This window comes from Phoca vitulina, unplaced genomic scaffold (assembly GCF_004348235.1).
Source record: "Phoca vitulina isolate PV1807 unplaced genomic scaffold, GSC_HSeal_1.0 scaffold44, whole genome shotgun sequence".
NCBI classification, from domain to species: domain Eukaryota; kingdom Metazoa; phylum Chordata; class Mammalia; order Carnivora; family Phocidae; genus Phoca; species Phoca vitulina.
Genome location: NW_022589747.1, coordinates 4241312 through 4265530, shown reverse-complemented (window position 1 = coordinate 4265530; position 24219 = coordinate 4241312). Strand labels below are relative to the sequence as shown.

Below are 24219 nucleotides of genomic sequence, written 5' to 3'. Positions count from 1 at the left end.
CGCAACCCGGGCCGGGGCGCCCGGCACCTGCGCCCGCAGGACCTACCGGAGTGCGTCCTCAGGTGGCCCGTGAGGGCGTCCCGCCGGCGGCACGCGTAGTTGCAAAGGTGGCACTTGAAGGGCTTCTCCCCGGAGTGCAGCTTGATGTGCCGGAGCAGGTTGCCCTTCTGCGTGAAGGAGGCCCCGCACTGGTTGCACTGGAAAGGCCGCTCCCCTGGGAGGAGGAGGAGAGGGATGGGTGAGAACAGAACTCGGCGCGGGGACAAGAGGAGGACCCGGAGAGGAACTTGTTTCCCACGGGGCCCGGTGACTTCCACCGGCTGCAGGTTTGATAGAACATGAGGCTTTCAGACTAAACCTGCCAGCTCCTTAACGCTTCACTGGTTGGGTCAATTTGATCTGAAAATCTAATTTTTTTCCCCTAAATCAGAATGGCACATCACAATGCAAATTCAAACTCATTTAAATAAAGTGACTGCAACATTTTGTGATGAAGAGCCACTCTTCCTGATCAGCAGTTTTGGAATAAACCAATATCCAATTTTGCGTGTTGTGGCATTTGGTGGGGTTTTTAATGTGGCTTTTTTCAAAGGGTCTTTAAAATATGCCACTGAAGCAGCAAAATAAAAAGGAAACTCATTAAAAATGCATTTCAGGATCACAAGTTCATTTCAGCGTTACATTCTTATATTTAAATGAAAGGCACTTCATTATAACAGTTATAATAACTTCTTTTCATTTACATTTTTCCTGTATTTTGCCTTTCAATTTCTTCTCCATTACCTGTCTGTCCCTACGCAGGCAAATCAGGAAGGAGACAGACAGAAGAGAGTGTGAGGCTCAGAGAGAGAGAGAGAGAAGGAGAAAGATTGAATAAAATGAGAAGTTAAGGAACTGTGAAGGATGCTCCACATGGTCCAAAGAGAAGTCCCAGCTCCCCCGTGGTGGGGCGTCCCAGCCCGAGGCTCACGGAGCCTTCTGGCTTTTTCCTTCTCCCAAATCCTGAAACCACTAAAGCTATCATTGGCCTATCTCCACAGAAGATCGGTCATGTTTTCAGTACAAATCATTTAAGAGAGGCGATGTAGCTGTTATTAGGAATTCTTTTAGGGGTGTTCTGCCTGGAGCGGTGGCTAAGAAGGCATGGGAGCCCTGGATGGGTGCAGCAGTGCCCGTCCCGTGTGTTCGGGATCCAACAAAGGGATGCACAGGCGTCTGTGAGAAAGAAATACGCCACTGAGCAGTCCCGGGTCTTGGACTCCAAATCAGTGACCGTTTTACTTAGCTCTCATGTAGAAAGGATGATACACTTGTCAGGTTTCAATAAACACTAAAGCTCTTTTGAGAACAATTGCTTTTTTTTTTTCCTTTCTTTCTTTTTTTAAGAAGAGCTCTCTGTGCCCGCAATAGCTGGTGTTGAGATACATGAAAACAAAAACAAAAACAAAAACAAAAACAACATACTTCCCGGTAACGGGTTTTTCTTAGGAAAAAAGAATGTGTGAAAATGTATATTTAACAATTTTCTCAATTGCTTAATGTGGTTTTGGTGAACAAGGCGGCACTTAGTAAAAGCAACTAGCAGAAGTGTGTCTGGGACTAGTCAAACCTCCACCGGCTTAAATGGAGAAGTTTACACTGGCCCCTGGATGCCGTGATTATCATCACTTTTATTTTTCAGTGGGCCGGACAGATGTGCTGCCATAAGGATAGAGTGATATTTAATTACAGGCCAGTTGGAGGGATCCTGATACCAACCAGGACGTATTCGGTATTGTCCCAAATCTGCATCTGGGTCGGACGTGGCTGGGCAAAGAGTCAGGCAGATGGGAAGGTGACAGCGACCCTGACCAGCCGGAGCTAAATCTCAAAGAGTCGGTGGCCGGGCGGCCCCCAGGACCATCCAGTAGCGAGAGATCATTATCTGTTAGAAACACTTCTGGGCCTTCATCACACACACGTGCGTGAATGTGCATATTTTAACTCCAAGTAGATGCAAGGGAAAAGAGAAGTAATTGGTCCCTGGGGGCAGGTGCAGGGAGATCAGCAGGGTGCGATGGATCTTGGCAGAGTGGACCTTCAGCTGGATGTTCCGGAAAGGTCGTCAGTTGGGAGAGCTCACGCCACCCAAAATGCATACAGGAAGGGTGGAGGACACGCCTGGTGACACAGGGGTGTTGTGGCGTGACCCAAAGCTAGCTAGCTCCAGGCTGACGAGGCGCTGGGGACCCAAAGGGCTGGGGCGGGGGGGGGGCGCAGGTCGGACCCTGCCTTGGAGCCACTGTCCGTGAAGAAGTAACAACAGCGGACCCAGGTGGGACCTCGCAGGCAAGCCATGCCCCCCACCCGCTCGACAGGGCGGGAAGGGAAGAAAGGCGGCCGTTGCTTCAAGAGTGAAATCTGTCTTCTAATTTGAGTCAACGGTTCTCGTGTATCTTGCTGTGCCTGGCATCTTAATCCTACTGGCAAGCTTTCCTGGAAATCTATTTGTTTCTGATTGTGCTGGCATGAATATGTAACACGGGACATGGAGACTCCCGAAGACGGCGTTCTCCGAAGTGACAACCCGGGGCTCAGCTCAAGGTGGTTTCCCTCTGGAGGCGTTAGCAGGACAGGGGGCACGGCCCCGCTGCGGGACGACAGAACACAGCCCCCATTACCTGTGCTCTTCTGCTGAGGCTCAGCATCATCCGCTTGCCTCCTCTGGGTCCCTAGCTTGCTTCTTGTGGCTAAGTGACATCAAGCGCGCCGAGGCTGGATTGCTTTTCCTTGGCGGGACGAAGGCTTTATCGTCATCACTAATTCAACATTAAGTTTTTACTCTCAGAGTCTACGGATGTCCCACTCGAGGGACTCTCCGTAAGAAGGTCTGAGCCCCTCTGAAGAACTTATTTGGGTACAAAACAGAGACTTCACGGGTGTCTCCGTCATAACATTTAAGAGGGGATATCAGAAGAAGGCAGATTACAGAATATATACCTGAGCTGCAAAAATGAACTCGGGCCCACTGCAACCGTACGTCGGAGCAGATTGTACTCTGATGCTGGTGATGATGGAACAGGGGGAGGCCCGAGACTGTCCAGAATAACCATAATTCAGACACTTTTCTTGATCTTGATAGTTCAAAGTCCCATCACTTAGGACGATACCGCTGCATATTTGCATAGCGGGGTTTCCCCCTGCATTGCGTGGCTGTTTCGTACCACTCTCCCCTGTGATTCTCACATCGACCCCGAGGTGTTGCTGGGGACGGCAGTGCTATTACACTTGAGTTAAAAAAAAGAAAAAGAAAAGAAACTGAGCGGCAAAGCTAGGGACGGAAGTAGTGGGATCAATACACAGTTCCGAGTGGCGCCCACGGCACCTTCCCCAGGTGGGGCTCTGGGCAGAGGCAAGGGGGCAGCCTGCCCCTGGGAGCTGCTGGGTACCAGCGAGGGAAACCCTGGTGTGATTTATATGGCCTTCGAGGTTGAGAAGAAACTGCTCTAGAAACACTGGAAATTCAGAGAACTCGGGGTGGGACTGATGGTCAGCAAAGCGTGCCTTTTCTAACATACTCCACTCAGATCCCAGAGAAATGGAAACCTCCCTAGTATCGTCTACCTACTCAATCCTCGTATGGCTTCACCTGCGACCCTCCACATTTATGCGCGTGGGGACACATCAGGAAGACAATCCACGAGTTTACTGTTTCAGGGGTTGGTTGGTTTGTTTAATAAAAGCCAGGCCAGGAACCATAACATTGACGGACTGCATGTCCCTATTTCTGGAATAAACTTGTCCTGCAAGTGAAAGAATCAGCGTGTTGCTGTGTGCTTGGCACTTAGCCGCGATTTGTGGGGAGAAGTGGGCAGCAAACAGTGGGGGCTACTCTGCATATCTATACTTGGCAGGTTTATTCATTAAATGCAATTATTCTTTTTATCGGGGCAGGCAGTCATTGTGTTTTGACAATTTAGTATGCCAGAATTCGATTCATTTATCAAATATTTATTTAAGCTAATTTTCACAGTACAGTCAGGCTTTACATGAATTAGCAAGGAAAGTAATTCATTTGTGAGGTCTATTCCTCCATCAGGAATGTATTAACACGGGTCCCAGCGTCTTCTGTTAGGTGTCTATCACAAAGTAACTTACTTTCGCTTTAATTTCCAAGTCATTACAAAAGAGGAGAACCTGACTACTCTCACGCAAGCTTGACTTAGGGCTTGATGTGAGGGGTCTATTTCATGGGATAATTGGAAGATTAAGGGACGCATTAGGAAAAGCAAAGTTTGCCTAATTTTACAAGTTACGTTTTTATTGAAAACGCATGTTTACCGAAAGTAAACAGGTTTTTAGGATTCTCCCGATGCATTGCAAATGGAAGATATCATTTAGGAGACTGCCCCGAATCAGACATAAAAAATCACAACTCCACCGAGGCCTGCGTGTCCTGACAAGCTAGCTGTTTCGCTCAATGATTTTTCTGAATTCCTGCTTAATTTCTGATAATCACTGGATTTGTTTGGCCCTGGGTGAGAGTCACACGAGGCTGTGATTTTCAAGCCTTCTTCCTACTTCCCTAAGTTATCTGATAAAATCCTTTGTGCCTCCAGAGTAAACATTTCAGCTGGTTTTTTTTTTTTTTTAAATCCCCTTGCTGAGGGCGGTGGCAGATGCTGGTTCCGTGGTGACCCACCGACACCAGCCCCTAGCAGCCACGACTCGGGGTTCCTGCGTTTTACACTTAAACTTTCAGTGACAACTATAGGTGGTGACTTTATTGCATTTTGCACACCTTTAGGGCAAAAGAGTCAGGTTTCTCTTCGATTCGGAGGACACCTCCTGCGTACGGTTAACAGGTACTATGGGGCCCCATTCATGTCTCGAAGACTGTCGGGGGCCATTCGAGGTGATCCCACAGTCCTGCTGGGAAAGTATGGGGCTGATCCTTTGCCACGGCCGAGCACATGGAGGGGCAGAACTATTCCCCCCACCCCTGACGTGAGAACACCTCGTGAGCTTGGACGCAGCCCTGGGACGCTACGCGGTTCTCGCCCCTTCCTGTCTGGACACAGGCTACCTCCTTCTCTGAGGCTTCCAGAGCCTCCAACAGGCAGAGGCTCTGGTGGGAAATTCTGTGCCCGTGTGAGATGGAAACTACGCAGCCATCAGCAGTCTTGTTCTGAGGCTCACCTGTTGGTGGGGAAGCCGCCTGAAAACTGAGCTGGACTCGGTGACACACTGGATTTTACTGCTTTTCCACTGCTCACTCACGTTTCTAAAAACTGAGCTCTGGGAGGCTGGATTTCAAAAAGGCACATTTTACTCATGGTTTCTCAGGGGAAACCTGGAGGAGGAGTGCACGTCAGCGGATCGCTCTCTTTTGGTTTGGTTTCGTCTTGTGTTTGGCTGCGGGGGGGGGGGGGGGGTTGGAGTTACAGGTGCCCTAAGCGCACAGCGCCGCTCGTTAGTGGGTGGCGAGGCCCCGGGGCCCTTGGCAGGACTGGGGAGGCTGTGAACGGTCCCTGTCTGACGGCTTTAAATCTAGGTTTGAACTGGTGCGTGTTTAGAAGTCCCTCTCGATGCTGATCGGCAAGAACAAGGCTACCCCCTGCTACGACCTGGAGCCAATGCTGCGAGCCAGGGTATTATTCTCATCCCGCTACACCCCGCGGACCTTTCCAGGCCACCAAAGGAGGAACTGCGCCAGGCCTTACCAGTGTGGCTTCTCTTGTGGACCATGAGCACATTGGGGCCGATGCAAATTATCCCACAGACATCACACTTTAGTTTGCCGTTAGGAAGTCGAATGCCTCCGGTTCCCGACAGAGCTCTGTTGCCTTGGCCACTGTGGGAGCCATTCATTTTCTCTCCCGCGGCATCAAGCACTCGTAAATCCTCCGCACATTCTTCCCCATTCAGCTCACAGGCACGCGCATTCTCTTCATCACTCTGAGCCTCTACTTTAACATTACTGGCTGAAAGACACAATATAGGGGCCACTCAGTGTCATCGCAAAAAAAAAAAAAAAAAAAAAAAAAAAAACCACCAAAACGACACAGCAGCAAAAAGACAGCACATCGAAGCAGAGAAGGTTCTCAGCGGCTTGTACCACCGGGGACGGTGGCCCCGAGCTGGGCTCCGGCGGCAGGTGCCAGGGAGCCAAGCGGGGCTGGGCCGGCAGGTGAGTACCGACCACGTGCGGTGCCTCCCGCCTGGGGCAACATCCCTGCTAAGGGGTCATCAAGCCTGAAAAACTCCTCCTCCTCGTGAGGCGCCCTTTCCCTGTTTCATGGGTTAATACACACTGGGACAAAGCTCAGCAAAAGCACATGTTCCCGTTTCTGGCCATGGACTCCCGAAGGGTTTCCGCAGGAGTTCTGTTTGTTTGTTTCTTTGGTACAGGATCCTCCTAATTCCTTTTTAGTGCCTCAGGGTAACAGAGCCTGAGCCCTGGGGTGGAGCCACGATTTCCTACAGGGTCTCGAGCTGCTGAAGGGTGGATGCGCAGAGTTTGTGGAGGTGACAGATCTCGTTTAGCTTCTTGAGGGGCCGGCCCCACGCGTGAGGGCGAAGAGCTGATGTTAAGGAACACACCGGCTCCTGTTCGCTCTGCATTCCTGATTCCGCTAAAGTCACACTGAGGGCAGTTATTTCTGCCATTTGCATATTTTTGTTGGCAAAGAAAATCAGAGACATTCCGTGTGCATCGTTCTGAAACACAGCCTGGCGATGAACTGATGAGTCCCACCCCATAATCAGTAGGACAAACTACAACGACCCTGAAAGCTATCACTTCTATCATGGCCTCAGAGATTAAGAAGGGCGGGGAGGCGAATTTTGCCAAGTACAAGAAACAGTGACATAGATAGTAGTTCTGACTATGAAATCTCTGACCAACATTTTCAATCAGTGGGTCTCCAGGCTTTGCCCTTGGACCAGCAGCAGCATCGTCAACTGAGAACTTGTCAGAAGAGCAAATTCTCCGGTCTGCCCCAGATGCGCTGGGCTAGAAGCTCTGGGGGTGGACCCAGTGCCCGTGTTGTCATGAGACCCTCCAGGGGATTCCGACGTACAGGGTTGTCTGAGACCACGGTTTTAAATAATCAACCTAGTTAGTAACCCCCCAGGGTCATTTTATGCAACGCTTTGATTATAAAAGTCGAGAGCCCAGACTCTGAAGTTGACATTCATGGCTGGGAACGTCAGCTCCACTCGTTACGAGCGCTGAGATCTCGGGAGCAAGTCACACACCTTCTCTGTGCCTTGGTTTTCACATCTGTCAAGGCTGGAAGGATCCGCGGTGGCCGGCCAGGGGCGCTGTGGGGACTCAGTGATAGATGATGAGGAGTCAGCTTAGCACGGGGCCTGCACATTCCCCACAGAGCTGTCCGTGGAGGGGCCCCCCGACCCCCATGACATCTGCGACCCTGACTCTGTGCTAGTCACATAGCACTTTATTTGCTCTGAGGTATTTAGCTCTCGCAGGGACCTGCTGAGGGAGGTCATGCTGTCATCCTATTTCACAGTTGAAGATGCTCAGGCACAGAGAGGTTGAATGACGTGGGAAGGTCACACAGCCTGGCTCTAGCACCCACATTCCTAGCTGCTGACCCGCCAAGATTTTCCCATTAGCTCTCTGGGGAGGAAAATAAATAAATAAATGGGACAGTGAGTTGGAACACGGGCCAGAGCCCAGGAGGGAGTATCTCCTCTCATCCGATCCCTATGTTACATCCAGAAAGAGGGAGTCCCCACCCGTGCTTTCCTACTAGATTCCGAAGACCAGACACCCTGGAGCGCCCCAGAGAGGCCCCCTGCTGACCTCTCCCAGCTGCCAGAGAAAGGGACCAAGTCCCACTGACACGGGGAGTGCAGGACACGGGCAGGCCAGGCGGTGCGGGTGCCGTCAGGCTTTCTGACCTCGGGGCTCTCTAGAATCCCTATTCCCAGTCACGCCCTGTACCTTTCCAGGTGCAAGCTCATTCTCTAGGGTCTCATTATCCCCGGGCTCTGCGCTAGAATGCTCTGGAAACACGACCGTCAAGTTTCAAAGACTCCTGGACGCCTTCACCTGGGATTATTTGTAACCATCCGACTGGTGGCTTGTTTTTTCTCAAACGAGACTGGGGCGTTCCAGAGCACGGCGGGGCACATGGCTGTTGGCGTGGCAGGCTCTTCAGCCAGCGGCGCGGAGACAAGGGGTGTAGGTCCGCGCACCTGTGGAGAGGTGTGGGGACGTGGAGAGAACTGACCCTCGCCAGAAACCATCACTTGTCGCACGTGGTTAAGGCAGACAGGTACGGCTGTCACCCTGCGGTGTGCTGTGGGGCTGCCTTGTTGGGGACGTGTGGGCCCTTCCTGGTGATGGGCAGGAGAGTGGGAAGCAGCGGGGTGAACTTCCGGGTGACATGGGCGACAGCAGGCTACCTGCAGTGTGGCAGGAAGGAGGTGAGGGTGGCCTGGGGGGCGGCACGGCCCACGTGTCACCTTAGGGAGCACGGAAGTCCTCAAACCAGACCCGATTCCCATCATAATCCGGCTTTCTCGTTACTATGATGTCATGTGATAGTCGAGAACTGTAACAGAACCAAAACGGGAGGCTCAAAAGGCATGAGAGCCTGTGAGAAGCGACCCCACGATTCTGTGGACCCCAGGTACAGGTTGAGGTCGAGCTGGTCCATGCCGGAGGGGGCAAAGCTCACAGACTGGAATTCGGGGTGCCGTAATGCTGCGGGTCTCTGAAGGAAAGAGCACAGACAACACCCCAGGCCACCGGAGGGCCAGGTCGGGTGACCGTGACTGACGGGAGCAGACGCCACCCACGTTCCAGGTCGGAGCCAGGTGGCAGATGCAGAGTTTTAGGGCTGGGAGCTTGGCAGCCTCTCGGGGACAGATTCCAGGCCACGTTAGGACAGAAAAGGTCTGCAGGGACCGAGGGAGATAGGATGACAGGGAGGGGCCGGGAGATCACAGGGGCAACACTGTCCCCATGGGCACACCAGAGCCAAGCACGAGTGACAGTTCCCTAAATATGGGCAAAACGCATTCCTATCTTTCTGTTTTTTAAAGACTTATTTTTTGGAGAGAGAGTGGTGGGAGGGGCAGAGGGAGAGCGAGAATCTCCAGCAGACTCCCTAAAGCATTCCTATCTCTGTGGACAAATGCAAAGTGGGTGCTGGCCACGCAGAGGAGACGGACGGGCTCCTGCCCTCCGAAGAGGGCGTCCCTGAAAACAGCGTGTCCCCTCTGGCTACGAGGAGAACACAGGCCAAGGGTTATTATTTTCAGGGGTTCAGGGTACGAACCTATTGTAATAAGTCACAAACACACCAGTCTCCAAAATTGTGATCTAAGGGACATAAACGTCAAGTCCCCTTAAGTTAAAAAATACCTTTTATAAAAACACAAACTCAGGAGGGGGGGAGGTGTCGGCCCCACTTATCTAAGTGTGAAAAAGGTTTTGGGGCTTTGGGCTCAATTAGCGATGCGGTTGGAAAAGAAGAAACAGAAGATGTAGCCTCGGGGTCCTGCACGGGGTGAGATCTGGAGTCCCTGCCCCGGGCCCGGCCGTGTGCCTCCATTAAAAGGACACGCCCAGCCTGAAGGGGTCAGAAGGAAGGAAGTCTGTGGGGGCTGAACACACTGGGGGCGTCCACGGGGCTGGACCAGCTCGGAGAAACAGCTCGCGGGGCCAAGAGGCTGAAGCCACAGGAGAGCGGGCAGCCTGGGCGGCCCGGGCACAGCGCGGCTCGGAGGGGGCGCCCGGGTGGCGGGATCCTTCTGCGGCCGGGCAGGCGGCCTCTAGCTCATGGAGCAGAGGGGACACTTGGGTGGATCACCTCCTCCTGCATCTCCATGTACGGGAGTGACGGAGGACTCGGGAGGCCTGTCTGACTGCTGCGTTTGTGGGCCCATTATTTTTGAATTTCCCAACCCCGCAGAAGTCAAAGTCTCCAGTGGTTGCTTCACCTAACGAAGAGTTCGCAGGACAGACGACTGGCATTGATTTAAGCTGTCCACCTGCTGGCTTGGAGCCCAGCCAAGGGAGGGTGCCAGGTTCCTACCCTACTCCCTTGAGAAAAGTCAAATGGAGCAGGACGAGTCCTCATCACTGGTGTCCCTTGAATGACACAGGTCAACCCGACCAGGCACTTCCATGAAACAGAGGGTCTCCCCTCATTTGTGTTTACTGTGCTTTAGTCTGCCCCTCGGATGATGTCTCTGAGCTAACCGGGGCTCGTGTTGACTGGCCGTCCCTTCCCCGGACTCCTAAACCACTCCTCCGCCCCGTTTTCTTGGAGCTGGAACTGCTTAGGTGCATTGTGATGTCAATGAAACACTAGACTCTCCGTCGATGTGGGCATTATACTTATAAATATTTTGCAACTCCATCCCACCCCCTCCCTTAGAAAAATGTCTAACTCAGTATGGCACTGAATTGAACTGATTAAATATAGAACATGAGGTAAGACTCACACACTTCTTTACCCCAGAACGCTCTGGCTCAGGCCTAACCCTGTAGCTCTTCCCGAGAGCACACGGACAGGGGCCCGATTTTATTATTTAATAAACATGGCTTATATTAAGAGAGGATGCCTTCAAATCTGGAGTCAAAGCTACTTTCCTTCTCAGATGCTGTCTTACATTAGGAAAAATTAAAATATTATTGTTACATAATTTAGAGGGCTTCTACGTTATTAGTAACACAGCAGACCTAAGAGAGACCCAAGACCCTTAAGGCAAGGTGGACCTCAGCTCATACACAAGTTCAGCACTGAACAGTCTGGAGAATCCAGGGAACTCAGGGTCAGCGGGGCCAGGAGGCCTCTGCATGCTGCCCAGCCCTGCATGTACTCATGAATGATTAAAATGTGTTAATGCATAGATATAACGTGCCCTGCCAGTCCCCACCTGACAAATGGGTTGTGTTTCCTCCCTGTTTTCCTTGCCCTTCTGGAATGCGTTTTTCTATTTACTGGTAAGGTAAATGTTTGGTCCTCACACTGTGCTTTTCCATGGAGGAGACATTCTGAAGTCGTCCCTGTAGTCTGAGTTTAGGCCACATGAGTCTCAAGTGCTCCATTTTTTAAATGAACAAAAAAATGGGAGACAGAAATATTCCTGCAACCGGTGACCAGCAAGCAAAATGCAGAGGGAATAAAAATATTTACAAGAGACCTTGAATGAGCGTAATTAAAATTTGAGATGAAGAGGAAATGTGTAGATGTTTAGTGCTGCTCTAAAAGAGATTTGGGAGAACTTTTAAGCATTTTTAAGCTAATAAAACCACTTATTCTAAGTTTTATCATTTAAAACATAGGGGTTTTGGGACGCTTGGGTGGTTTAGTCCATTAGCTGTCCGACTCTTGATTTTGGCTTCGGTCATGGTCTCAGGGCCGTGAGTTCAAGACCCGTGCTGGGCTCCGCAGCCAACAGCAACAACCTCCCCCCAAAACCCCAATAAAATGTAGGGGTATTTTTCTTGTCAAGATGCATGATTAGACACATTTTTATCCTTATTTGCTACTTTAGGCCTTTAAATGAAATTAAGTCAGGGACAGAGGGGTCTGACAAAGGAATGATTTTCAAGCACATTTACATTTTCCTCAGGTTACTGGGAACACAAACTGGGATAGAGAAGGTAGCGGGGGTCAAACAGGTTATGTATTTTTAATTTTCAAGAAAGAAAACAAAGAGGTGAGGTCAGGCGAGTGGAGCAATTCTCCACCCTGCCCACCAGGTGGCGATGTTGGCCCAGAACAGCTGGGTTGCTGTTGGGGTGGGGAAGTCCTCCAGGTCATCAGCCATCTGTGCGGGGGAGGAGGAGGGTATTTACAGTCTGGGGACATGGGAGGGGGAGGGGAGGAAAGAGAGAGTTACCAGTACCTCGTGAATCATTTGCGTAAATGCACAGACAAGCACATATCAAAACATGCATCATCCATCTTATAAAATCTGCAGGTAGCCTGGATCTTTATAGGAGCACATCACAGTATGCTTGCCCCTAGACCTCCCTCAGACTTAGTGAAAACATCTCAGACCATCTTTTCTTACTCTTCGGTGCATTTGACTTCTCAACTTTTCAGCACTGTGACTGTTCATCTCAAAATTAACTTGACTTCTCTGTCCTAGCACCTCCACGTTTTATATAATCATAGGAGTGCACACATCTATATACATATATATATACATATATATATATATATATATACACACACGTATAAATACATACACATATATCCATCTCTCCCAGAAATAAATCTCAAGCTATTGTTTTCAAGTTGAATCAAAGGAAGATTGGTAAGAGAAAGATCTCAACAACTTTTATAACCTGGGAAAGTAGTCAACTTCCAATCTGGGTTGTTGCTATATCCTTTAGATAGCAGAGTTTTGATGACTAGGATGTCAGAATCTTACCTTTACCATTACTGACACCTTTCGGATTGTGCTGGATCAATGACTGTTACAGTATTAACAAGCACGCCGTTTGCTGAGGTTGCTTTACAACAGGAGAGAATTTACTAATGCAGCCTCTGAAGGCTTTGGTCCTAAGGGGATGACCATTTGTGCTACTTTAAATATTTTAAAGCATTTTAAAAAGCACACTTCATTCCTTAAAATATTCCTTCAAAGGTGCTGCCCTGATCTGTCTATGGTTTATCATCTCTCAATACCTAAAAATGAAATTAACATCTGCTTTTGGTTTAACAGCTCAGATCAGGACTGTCCTGAGCACACAAAGCACTCAGTGTGTCTGCTTGGGCAGCGAGGAACCGCACCAAACGGTCCCAAAGCCCTGCGATGTTTCTCTTCTCGGTTCTGAAATTAATACTGCAGAGCAACAGAGGGAGAGTCTGTCTCTTCCTCCTGTCCCACAAATTTGTAAAAGTCATCATGCACGCACGTTGGTCTGTTTCATGGTGACAGGAAGTCTGGCCATTTTATCATCCTACTCACTCAAAGGGAGATACTCATCACATTAATGGCAGAACTGTTCGCCAACATTAATAGAGTAACAATTCAATGCTAGTGTTACTTCTACCCCTATTACTCCACCAAAAGGCATGTTCCACTGTCTAATCTTCCAATAGTCTGAAATGTTACATACGCACTTTATTATATCAGTGATACCCCAGATGGTAGATGTGTGATGAACAGGATGGGCAATATTTACCTCATTTTTTCAAGTATGAAGGTGGGTGGTGGAGAATCATGCATTTACGCTATGGAAATTGAGTATGAAATGAATACATGTTTCTGTTTTCTAGAAGCAAGGCATATACTTACGAGAGAAAGATTTGGGAATTAGTGCATGAAAATCCCTAAAGCCATCGGCCCCATATACAACTGCAATAAAGAAGGAGAAAAGAAAGCTGGCTTTTGATAGTGTTCATGAGACACAGTAAATGTTTAAAAGAAAGGTTACTGTTTTTAAAAAAGAAGTATTACTGCTCAAAATCATTAGTTGGCTACTAATCAGCTACTCTCAGCCTTCATACAGGCGACTGAAAGGTAACCCCGTGATGCTCAGAAACAGGACTGTGACATCCAGAGGTCTGAGCTCCTGGCATATTATCTACTACCCCTGCTGTGCTAAGCACCTTGGGGGTCGTAACCAAGAACACATTCTAGAACCATGAGGAACTTTTCAGCAGAAGTGGTACACACGGCCCCCAGATCTGAGCATCGAGGCAGAGGTTGTTCCAGGAGAGCACGTATCTTCACAAAAGCCGTGTGTTTCTTACCGGGCTGAATGCATAGCAAACGTTCTTCATTCACCTTTTCAACATTTCTTAGAAAGTGTTCATAGAAAATTAGAAATGTTCACATGACCCACTGAGTGGGGAAAATTAGTGTTTTCCCCCACCTCAAAAAGAGCTATCAATTTCTGTGGGTATTCCTTATCAGCTGCTTTCATAAATGTTATCAGTGCCTCAAATCTTCAAGTTCTTTTTTTGTCTTTATAGGTCAGAGCTTCCCACCATATGTCTATGTCTGAAGGCTTAGTAGGTACCACCCACGTGCGCACACGGAGCACGATGCAGACGTGTGCGCACACACACACACACAGTTTTCTCTCCAACGGTGGCATCCCAACGTCTATTGGAGTTGCGAGCACAGCGCAGCTGCTAAATTAAACTTGTTGGATCACCCACTGAATTAGCAGAGGAAAGACCCCACGGTGTGCTGCAGGAAACAGACCCACTGAACCTTGCTGAAACTGTTCTAGCTTCCAAATTTATCTGACCACAGACCCTCCTGGTTTTCCCAGGAAGTATTTATTAGAATATTGGGATAATGGGCAAAGCTGTTCGTTGAAGTGACCACCTTAATTATGTCCCAACAAACAGTCCGAATCTAACAGAGACGGTCCTATCACGTGTCCCATCAAACAGGCAGGTCAGCGCGGCTTACCCGGGTGCACCTGTGCTTAAGGTCAGCAGCCGGCCGGCGAAACGATGCCAATTTTACAGTGACCTTTGCACTGAGCTCCAACCCCAGTCTCTCTGTGCATGAGAGTGCGCCCATCTCAGATGATGGGAGAAAAGGCATGTCTTACCTTTTAAAAATGGGGGCATTACAATACATGATCTAAGACTCCGATTAAATTTTTAATCAGACAGTGCCACAAACCCCGAGATGCTGCTCAGATGGCCCTGGGCGTCCCCTCAGCTCCACAGGCCACAGCTTGTGTGCATCACGACGAACACGGTGACGAGAGGTGTTCATGGCCACTCGTAAATTACGGGTACAGGAGCAAAGGGATTTGAAAGGTACGCTAAATACAAACGGCCTGATGGTGGAAAATGTAGACCTGCATAGGGCTTGGGTCATCCAAGTGTAAGCCCTGAAATACAGAACACCATCACGGTACCTCATTAGACATTAAATGTTCATCGTTTTCAAGAGAATCCATTCCTTGCCTACTGTAATTCAAACTTTTTGAGTTTTGTCCTTCATCTTTGATTCCCTAAAATGGACAAAAAGCTTAAAAAACCAAACACGGCTATAGCCATAGAGTTGTTCTACTTCCCCCTAAGAAAGCTGAGCCGATAGGAATTCACTCTTGGTCACGCACCACACACGTTCGTGCACAACCAACTTCTCAGTTTGGAAGAAGAACATGGCATTCCTCTGGATGGTAATTATGCACAACAGGAAAACGTGAAGCTCACCCTATCCTGTTCTGTCCAGTTTTGTCTGCTTCTGTCCTGTCTGGTTCTTTCTGGACCTATCCTATCCTGTCAGGTCCTGTCCAGTTCTGTCTAGTCCTGTGCCATCCTGACCTGTCCGGTCCTATCCTGTCCAGTTCTGTCTATTTCTGTCCTGTCTGCTTTCATCTGGTCCTGTCCTATCTGGTCCTGTCCTGTCGTGTCTGGTCCTATCCTGTCTAGTTCTGTCTGCTTCTGTCCTGTCCAGTTCTGTGGTCATGTCCTGTCCAGGTCTGTCTGGTTCTGTCTTGTCCTGTCTGGTCTGGTCCTATTCCATCCTATTCTATCTGGTCCTGTCCTGACTGGTTCTGTCCGGTCAGGTCCTGTCCGGTCCAGTTCTGTCCTGCCCTGTCCAGTCCTTCCTGTCTGGTCTATCCCTCATGGAAGGCATTCACAGGGAGTTTGTAAATGCCAGGTACTTGCAAAGAACCTTCCATAAGCTGCCTCAGTCTTCGCCATGGTCCCACGAGGCAGGAACTATCACCAGTTTACCAGGGAGGAGACTGGGACTCCAAGGAAGTCCTGTAGTTTGTCCTCCTGGTGGTTACCATGGAAAGGTGCAAATCTGAGACCATATCTAACTAACACATTACATTCGTGTGTAACGTGTTAGTTCCGAACACACATTCTCCCGTGCAGGAAGGGCCTTTGAGGAGCTGTGTTTTCCCTATCATGGTGCTTGAAAGGTGTCAGGAGGGGTGTTAGTCCAGCTACGCACACACATACACACTTAGGTGTGCAAGCACACACACGCTCACCCACACACGGGGGCCACGGCGCATTTACCAATAGTCCCCCACAAGATGAAATGATTTGGCCACCAGCAATTTAGAAAGCATGTCCCCATTGGCTCTGCCCTCCATGCAGCTATCCCCACCCCAGCTCATCTGGGCCCTCTGGGGCACAGGGTGGGCACGCACAGTGTCTCACAAGTCCCTGTCTCCCCCTGAGACAGCTGGTCAGGGGCTCACGTGGTCTGACGGTGCTCACATACTTCTGGTGAGCCCTCAGGTGGGCCACAAAACCCTTCTTCTCACTCATGTGCGGAGAGGTTTGCAGGTGTAGACCTGCCCTGTCCCTTAGCACAATCCTGCCCGTAAGCCTAAGACTTGAAGCAAAGCAGCTCCTCTCGCTGGGGCTAGACCCCGACCTGTGGGAGCAGGGAAGTGATGCTTCCTTGAGGGGCTTTCAGGCGTGTGTTCTGTTCTTTAGTAAATCCCACCCCAAATTTTAGCCCATTGTTTTCAGAAGGGTACAGACAGAAAAAGATTCAATGTATCTTAAGTTTTCTGAATGTCATGAAATGCATTCTTCTTCTCAAGACCAAATTTAGTTCATTTGGTAGGAATTTTTATTTGCCACGTTGTCGCGAATATTTTCAAAGAAAATGCTGTCGATGGCTCAGATTCTAAGTTCTATTCAGACTGCTACCTTGACGAACATTCTGGAAAACAGATGAAATGCCCACAAACCGCACTTGTCAGTTTGCATTCGGTCATGCATGTGAATCTCTCATGCTGTTGTCACCTTAGGGAGACATGAAAACAGACCTGAGATTTTCAAAACAGGAGGAGGAAGTCTGTTCCACTTTCAAGTCAAAGAAGGACACTGACGATTTTCTGGGGAGAGTCAACATGTATAGATTCGTATTTAGGAGAAGTTAGAAATACGCTGGGGTCTGACTTTTATACATATTCTTCAAATCATATTAGCCTGTTGGGCATGGTCAGATCATTAGTGTCCTATTAACTTGAGTTAGTACGGTCTGCAGTGACCTTTGCAAGGCTTACAGATCTGGCATTTCACGACTGGCAGCCTAACCCTGCCTGTGCACCAGCGACAGGGTCCCCCGATTGGGATGGTAAAGAGAGGCCACGGACAGGACAGGTGCCCCTCGCCAGAGCCGAAACACCATGGCTGCACTCCGGCTACAGAATGAGTTAACCTGCAAATCCGGATTCTCGTGGAATTCTTCCATACCTACACATTCCTGGGATGGATATTTGTTCTTAGCCCACCCTCGACGTTGGGGAGCTCCGGGTTCTGCCCAGGAAAGAGAGTGCTAGCTAATGTCTCCTGATGGCTCATTTCAGGGAGGCACTGATGTTCCAGCGTTACTAAAGAGAAGGCTGAACTACAGACAAATTTAAAGTCTGACCCACAGACGCAGAGCTGGGGAGTGCTGGTGTGAGGTCTCATACCTAAACCGAGTCGGTCCTAAGCTGCTCCTTCCAGGACACACTGAGCTTTTCATCCCACCTCCTTTCCAGACTTTGGGGGGCCCTGGCATGCAGGTTATGGTCTCACTCAGCCCTGCACCCTGCATGGCCCCAACCGAATGCCACGCCCCGAGGGGCGCACAAAATGTTTGTAAAAAGAGGCAGTGAATGTATGCCAAGGCTTCCTGGCTGTGGGAACTCACCTGGGCTCTGTCACAACCCAGCTCCCCCAAATCTGAACTCAAGATCTTTTTGCAGACCCAGCTATCCTTCCTCCATCCCAGCTGTGCCAATGGCACTCCTATCTGGATTCCCGGAGCTCGAACGCACACGGGTCCCCCCTGCACCCTGGACTCCCACAGCCCACCTCTGATCCTGCAGAGCTTCTCAAGCTTCCTGCTTCCCAGTCACATCACTTCCCAGCAGCACCACCCAGCCGAGGCTGCCTTGGCCTGCACCACATCCTGCCAGTGCTTCCTGGCCCCCCCCGCCCAGCACGCTGGTGGAGATGCATCCTGTGGACCTTGCCTTCGGGCTCCCCTTCGTCGATCTTGCCCGCTGCCCTAAAGGCATGCCTTCGTCAGCCCACATCCACTCCCAAAGTTCTCAGTGGCCGGCACTGTTACTGTGAGCCCCAAATCCCAAGACCTGGGTCTGAGTCCCTCCACGACTGGTCCCTAAGGACGGTAACTCTCTCAGCAGGCCATGCCGCTCAGATAATCAAGTGCATGAGCCTTATGGAAAAATGTAAGAAAAAGCAAACTCACCAACTGCACCTTACTTGTGGATGCCCTGCAAGTTTCATTCAGCTGTGCAGATCATTATTTCCTAACTATGCCTCCACCACCATAGGAACGTGGTCCCCTCCTGGAGCCCTGTCCATCCCTACCCTCCACAGGGCTGGATGTCACCCCTCCCCCCTCCCATCCTTGTGATGCCCACCTCAAAGCTGGCTCTCTCTCAGGCCAGCTCCAGCCCAGAATCCTTGGGGCACATGCCCAGTTCTGGATTTGATGTGGTCCGGAACCCAGTTCTGAGCTCAGATGAAGAGGCTACACGTATTGGCTTCCCTCTTCCCCCATTCCTCTCCTCCCACACATTGCCTAGAACATGCAAGGTGTTCAGGATAGAACTGCTGACTCAACAGCCTTTACTACTACTTTCTGAAGACAACTATCAGATCTGAACATTTTCAGAAGTTCATTCACATCCAATGAGAAGTTGCAAAATATGCGGCAGAAAGCACTTTAATTTCCTACGTCGGTGGAGAGTGAGGCTCCCAAGAAACTGGGTGCATTTGGAGCCAGTTAGGAACAGGGAGAATCGCTCTTGCTGGTTTCTGCTCAGGGCTGGACTTGACTGCAGTTTGTATACACTGAGCACACATGGACTGGCTTTCAGTTTGAATGTGTGCCCTGGCCTGTGTCTCGTGCCCTTATGGGAAGGCAGGGGCAGCTTCTAGATAGTGGGGTGCAGAGCAGGTTTTGGGTCAGAGGTGTGTTTGGCATTCGGCTCTACCTCCCATCAGCTGTGTGGACTGAGCGGTCCAGGGTCACCTACACTGAGCCTCAGTTTCCTGCCCCGCCAAGTGAGAATAATCATATCTATCCTCGTCAGGTTTATGTGAAGACTCAGGCCTTCGGCATGCTGAAGCTTTTTTTCTTAGTGGAAAAGCACAGGCAGATAAACACCCATCTTGTCAACGAAGACTTCAGGCCCTATGGGATCAGCTACAACCCACTAACATTAACCGAGTTTTCTAAATGGGAGAAAAAACAGAATGCTTTGTGGGATCACTGGCTGTGACAAGCAAAGACACATGTCCTCAGGGAAACTGCTGTTGGCACCATGACCCCCTGGGTCCATGCAGGCTTCCCTCTGGCCCCGAATACTCCTGCTTGGTGCTCCTCTCCATTTGAGAATTATGCAGATGGTGTTTCAGGCAAACTGCCAAGGTCATGGGACAATTTTGGTTGCTTGAACTGGGCCTTGACAAAGATGTCTAAAGTCAACTTTGCTTTACTTTAAACTCCCAACTGTCAGATCTGCCTTCCAGAGCAGACAGGGCGCAAAGCTAACTGAGAGCCCAGGGAACAGATGAAAACCCGGTTCTGAACCTCTCTCTCTCTCTCGATGCAGCACAGCTGGGCACCTATCCTATTTTTGTTTATGTTTTATTAATACACCTGTCATGTCTCACGGTGAACTAAGGGGCAGAACAAAAGCTCTGATGCGCAGACCTGTAATTTAGAAAGGGAAGAACAGTACGTGAAGAAGAGTTTCCTTCTGAAGGGTACAAGTAAGAAAACAGCAGGTTCAAAAACGATGATTCTATTTATGGGATTATCCTTGAAAGTCATTTGTGGTCATTTGGTGTCATCTGTGGCCTCCTGTCACCAACACCTCCCAAGACACAATTTATCACAACTTGGGGGTGAGATATCCCATAGATTAAAGAACAGGGTGAGGCTTAGTTTCTGACTGTTATGTCCTTTTTGCTCTTTCATTTTTTTAATGAAAAATTACCTCCGTGTGTGTGTGTGGGGGGGGTTAAAAATAACATTTGCCTGTGCTAAAGATCACAAGTGTACAAAAGTAGCAAGGTGAGATTTTCAGAAATTCACCTCCAACGGCTGTACATCTAAAGAAATCATGCGGGGGAGAACATGCGAAATAATACTAAAATAAATAATAAAAACAGAGCGACAGAGCTTAATCCAAGCTTTAAAAAGCGAGAAGGAACATTTTCAGGCCCCGAATCACGCCTGGGGAAATGAAGTTGGCTGGAGAACCAGTGACAAGACAACGCGAGGTCCCGTCGGGCGTCAAGGGAGGACGAGCCCGTATGAGGCCCCGGGCAGAAGCGACAACGTGAACGTCCTCCTCCATTGCACATCTCAACCCAGGGAGGGACGTTCATGCTGGGGCGCAGGGGCCCACACAGTAAGGGAGGGACATTCTACAAAGCGACTGTGCCAATGGGCAGGGGCGGCCGCCCAGGTGTGTCCGCGGCGGGCGGCCGTGGATGCACAGCAGGCCCTGCAAGGACAGGGACAGCACCGTGCTCCACCTGCGCACAGGGCAGGGCTCACTCCCAACCCCGAGAGCAAGGGACGCGGGTCGCGCAGCTCGCCCGCCGCCTAGGCGACCGCCGCGTGGGCCGCGAAGCCAGGCCCCCGACTGCTGTTTGCGCACGTGCTCCCGCCGAGGTCGCTGCACACGTGTTTCCGATGTGGTTTTCCCGCGGGCACATTCGCACTCAAACAACAGGCTGAACCCTCGCTGCCCGGGGGAAGGGAGTGTGGCAAAACGCGGCACGGAAGAGGAAAGGAGATCTTGCAAGCCGTTGTTACACCTGCGAGTGTGGGGGCCGTGCGGGCCTGGAACGCATGGGGGGCGGGGCGCAGGGGACGGGGCTCCTGATGGGAACCCGGGAAGGGCTGAGAATGACAAAGCCAACCCTGTCGCCGGCCTCCGGGCTCAAGGGCGGAGCGGACACAGCTCGTCCAGGCTCGGCAAACACATTCCCTCCCTTCCCCACACTTGGCACCGTGTCAAGCCCCAAAGATTCCAGGAGCCCAGGCCCGGCTTCGGGGAGGCCGCAGATAAAGTAATCTCCCCCAGGACACACAGAGGGTGGCTCCCCTGCTGTCCCTCCCTTCCAGAAGCTCTGAGGGGTCCCTGCCAGCATTCCAAGCAAAAGGTGACTCAGCAAAGGCCGAGCAGGGTCAGGAAGAACAGCTCGGGCCCCGGCCCCAGGGGCCCTGAGCCCAGAGGGGCAGGAGTGGGCTCTCTGGCTTCACATGGGCGCCGATCCTTGCGGGAGGTTGACCCTGCTCATCCTCTGAGGCCGCTGGGACGCTCAGCAGGCCTCCGGATGCTTTCCCAAGCTGCAGGGGCCACGAGGCCCCCATTCCTGCCTTTCCCGTTTCTTCCTGTTCTCTGCCCCAAAAGCATACTTCGCAGGCACCAGCTCAGCCAGTGAGCCGGGGTTTGGGGATGTGGGCGGGAAAGAGCAGGAAGTGCAAGACACCTGCGTCATGCGCAGAGGAAGACAGGGCCGAGGGTGGGAGCGGTGGCCGGGACTGAAGCCTGCGGGGGTGGGGGGGTGGGTGCATCTGGCCCGGGCGCTGGGGCGCACATGCGTGTGTGTGCACGCCTGTGCACATGTCAATGGCACAAAGACCACTCTTCCTGCACACGTATTTCACAAAGGCAGCTCAGGAAAAGAGGCTCGAAGCTAGAGAGCCTGCCACTCACAGTGACTTTTACATTCAAGACAATGTGGGATGGGGAGACAGGAGTCCCCTAGCTCTGAGCACAGATGAGCCCCGCATTCCTGGGGGCACCTTCACTGCCCCAGCCCAGTGAGCGGGCTGCAGACAGGAGCCCAGGCCTCAGACTCGGGCCCCCACTGTGCTGGGAAGCCACAAAGCTCCTGCTCCCTCCCGTTAAATGGCAAGCTAAGCATCGCTGTAGAGATTTCTGGGGAAGGAACTGTGGCCCATGGCAGGACTCCCCTGTCCCCAGCTGATACCGAGGCTGTGGGGACATATGGCTACTTTAAGCTCTTTAGTAACTAGCGTTAACGAACTGCTCACCTCGAAATGCTCCTAAGGGATTCCTTAACACACCCCCCTCCTTCTTCCCCTTCTTGATCTCTCTCTCATGATTTCCAAACTTCTCTCTAGGCTTCATAACTGCTAAGCATATGGTGTTTTGTCAACACTCACGAGGAAGCTCTGGGATGGGGCTCGGACCACCAAATGGGATGATGGAACGGGGGTTTAGGGAAGGACCTGCCCGCGCCCTCCTTCTCCCTCTGAGAGGCTCTGGGGTTTGAGAGACCCTCACAGCTTCAGCAGGACTCAGTCCCCTCCCATGTGACACCGGAACCCAATGCCCGTCCTGTCCCCACACATCTGGAGGGTGGAAGGGCAGGGCAGCCCCCAAGCAGAGGTGCCCACCCGCAGTACCAGCCCCTCTGCTGACGGCCCCACAGCCTCCGAGTGGGACTCACTCATTACTCAGCAGCCTCCCGCTGCCCAGCACCTCAGTCAAAACTGCACATCTCTTGGGAAGAACCTTCAAATATCACGCTTTTTTTTTCCTGGTAGATGTCAGCACTTTTCAGGATTCGAGAAGCTCAAAAAGTCCTGTCCTTCACTTCAGCACCGTTTCTTTGAAATGAGGGAGGTTCTTCTCTTCCTTTTCCCCTGTCTCTGTCGTTTTATGATTCAACGCTGTTTACTGGGAAGCATGGGAGAAGGACCAGGGCAGCCCATGTCTTCCTCCATCTAGAATCCAGCCGATGCCAAACAAGCAAGGTCAACATTAAGGCCGCCTGGCCCCAGCAGCTGGCTGCACGTCGTCCATGAGCAGCTACTGGGTGCCGGCCACTATGGGAAATGCTTTCCATACACCAGCACTTGCATTCTCGAAGCAGCCCCGTGAGGTGACCATGACCCAAGTTGACAAAGGAGGTGAGGAAGTTTTGGGAGGTCAGCTGGCTGCCCCAGGTCACCTGCTGGGATGGGGCGAAACAGGGACTTGAACCCGTGCTCTTCACCCCATAGCTCATCTTTGTCCCTCCAAGGCTGCCCTATATGCCCATCCGAATGGAAAGCCGAAAAAAGCGTAGGTGACCGGGATGAGAGTTTTGTCTCAGGTGGGAGACACAGAGCCGACGTTTGCCAACCCCCCATTCTGGCCGTTCGTCAGTTTACGAAACGAGGCCCCTTGACCGAGGCACACCACACAGCCTTCGAGGAGTGGTTTATACTTCAGGCGCCGCACACGAAACCCCAGCCCTGCGTCCGGGCAGCGCGGGATGAGAGGAAGTCCTCGTTCTCGGGGAGAGCGGGGCCGGACAGGTGCCACAGGGCCTGGCTTCCCCGAAGGGCAGCCTTCACAATGAGCAGTGCGGAAGAGGGAGATCCCTGGGGCGATCAACACAGAGGAGGCCGTGTGTGTGGTGGGTGGTCCTCCCTGCCGCTCGGACGCTGGGGCTGCAGAGGGGGATGAGGGGCAGGACTCAGAGGCCTCTGGAAGCTGGGATGAGGTCCGAGGCCCCTGCCCAGAGGGTCCCATGGTGGGAACGGGGGTCAGGTGTCAGGACGGGGAGGGGGATTCTGGCCAAGGAGACGCCGAGGACACGCTCCCCACACCCCACAGACAGAAACAGGAAAGCTGGGGGCCAGCAGAGTGGTCTGGGGGAGAGGAGGCTCACAGCCCTGGGCTGAGGCCCAAAGCAGATGGCCACCCCCCTGCGGCTCCCCGCGGCCCTGCGGGTCTCACGCCCATCTGGAATCAGGCCGCGGATGGGAAACTCCAGGCTTCTGAGGAAAACCATCCCAGCTATCGCCAGCTCTCGGGTTTCCAGAGGCCCCAACTTCTGCATTCTGTCCCCGCTCCACACCACCTACCCTCATCCTCCTGCTGCCCCATCCAGATGCCGCCAGGAGGCAGGGCCCAGAGCACGATTGTGACACGGCGGCATGTGTCATATTGTAACTGGGTGTCCACATCCTCCTGCCCGAATTGTAACAGCCCAGAAGAGGAACCAGAGCGAGGAGTGAAATATAGGAATGCAGGGAAAGAGGAAGCTGCTGCCAGACACCAGCCCAACCGAAATGCGGAGAATTATGGAGAAGTGACAGAAAGGGAAGCAAGAGCAGGGAATTGCATTTGGGGGCTTGGCCAAGTGCACACGCATGCACTGATACACACTCACAGACTCTCACAATCACACACGCTCCTGCACACACCGATACATGCTCACACAGACTGACACACACACA

At 51.4% G+C, this 24219-nt stretch overlaps 1 protein-coding gene across 6 annotated transcripts in view; it reads right to left on the bottom strand.

Moving 5' to 3' along the window:
- The window catches only part of IKZF1 (IKAROS family zinc finger 1), a 99690-nt gene that overhangs the window by 21316 nt on the left and 54155 nt on the right, over positions 1 to 24219 (bottom strand). For 4 of the 6 annotated variants that reach the window (XM_032430515.1, XM_032430514.1, XM_032430513.1 and 1 more), the window contains 2 exons: positions 5703 to 5963; positions 47 to 214 (listed from right to left, as the gene is read on the bottom strand). In XM_032430515.1, coding sequence (XP_032286406.1) covers positions 47 to 214; positions 5703 to 5963 — 429 coding nt within the window. The remainder of the gene's footprint in view (positions 1 to 46; positions 215 to 5702; positions 5964 to 24219) is intronic. The other 2 variants (XM_032430519.1, XM_032430518.1) reach the window with 1 other exon arrangement.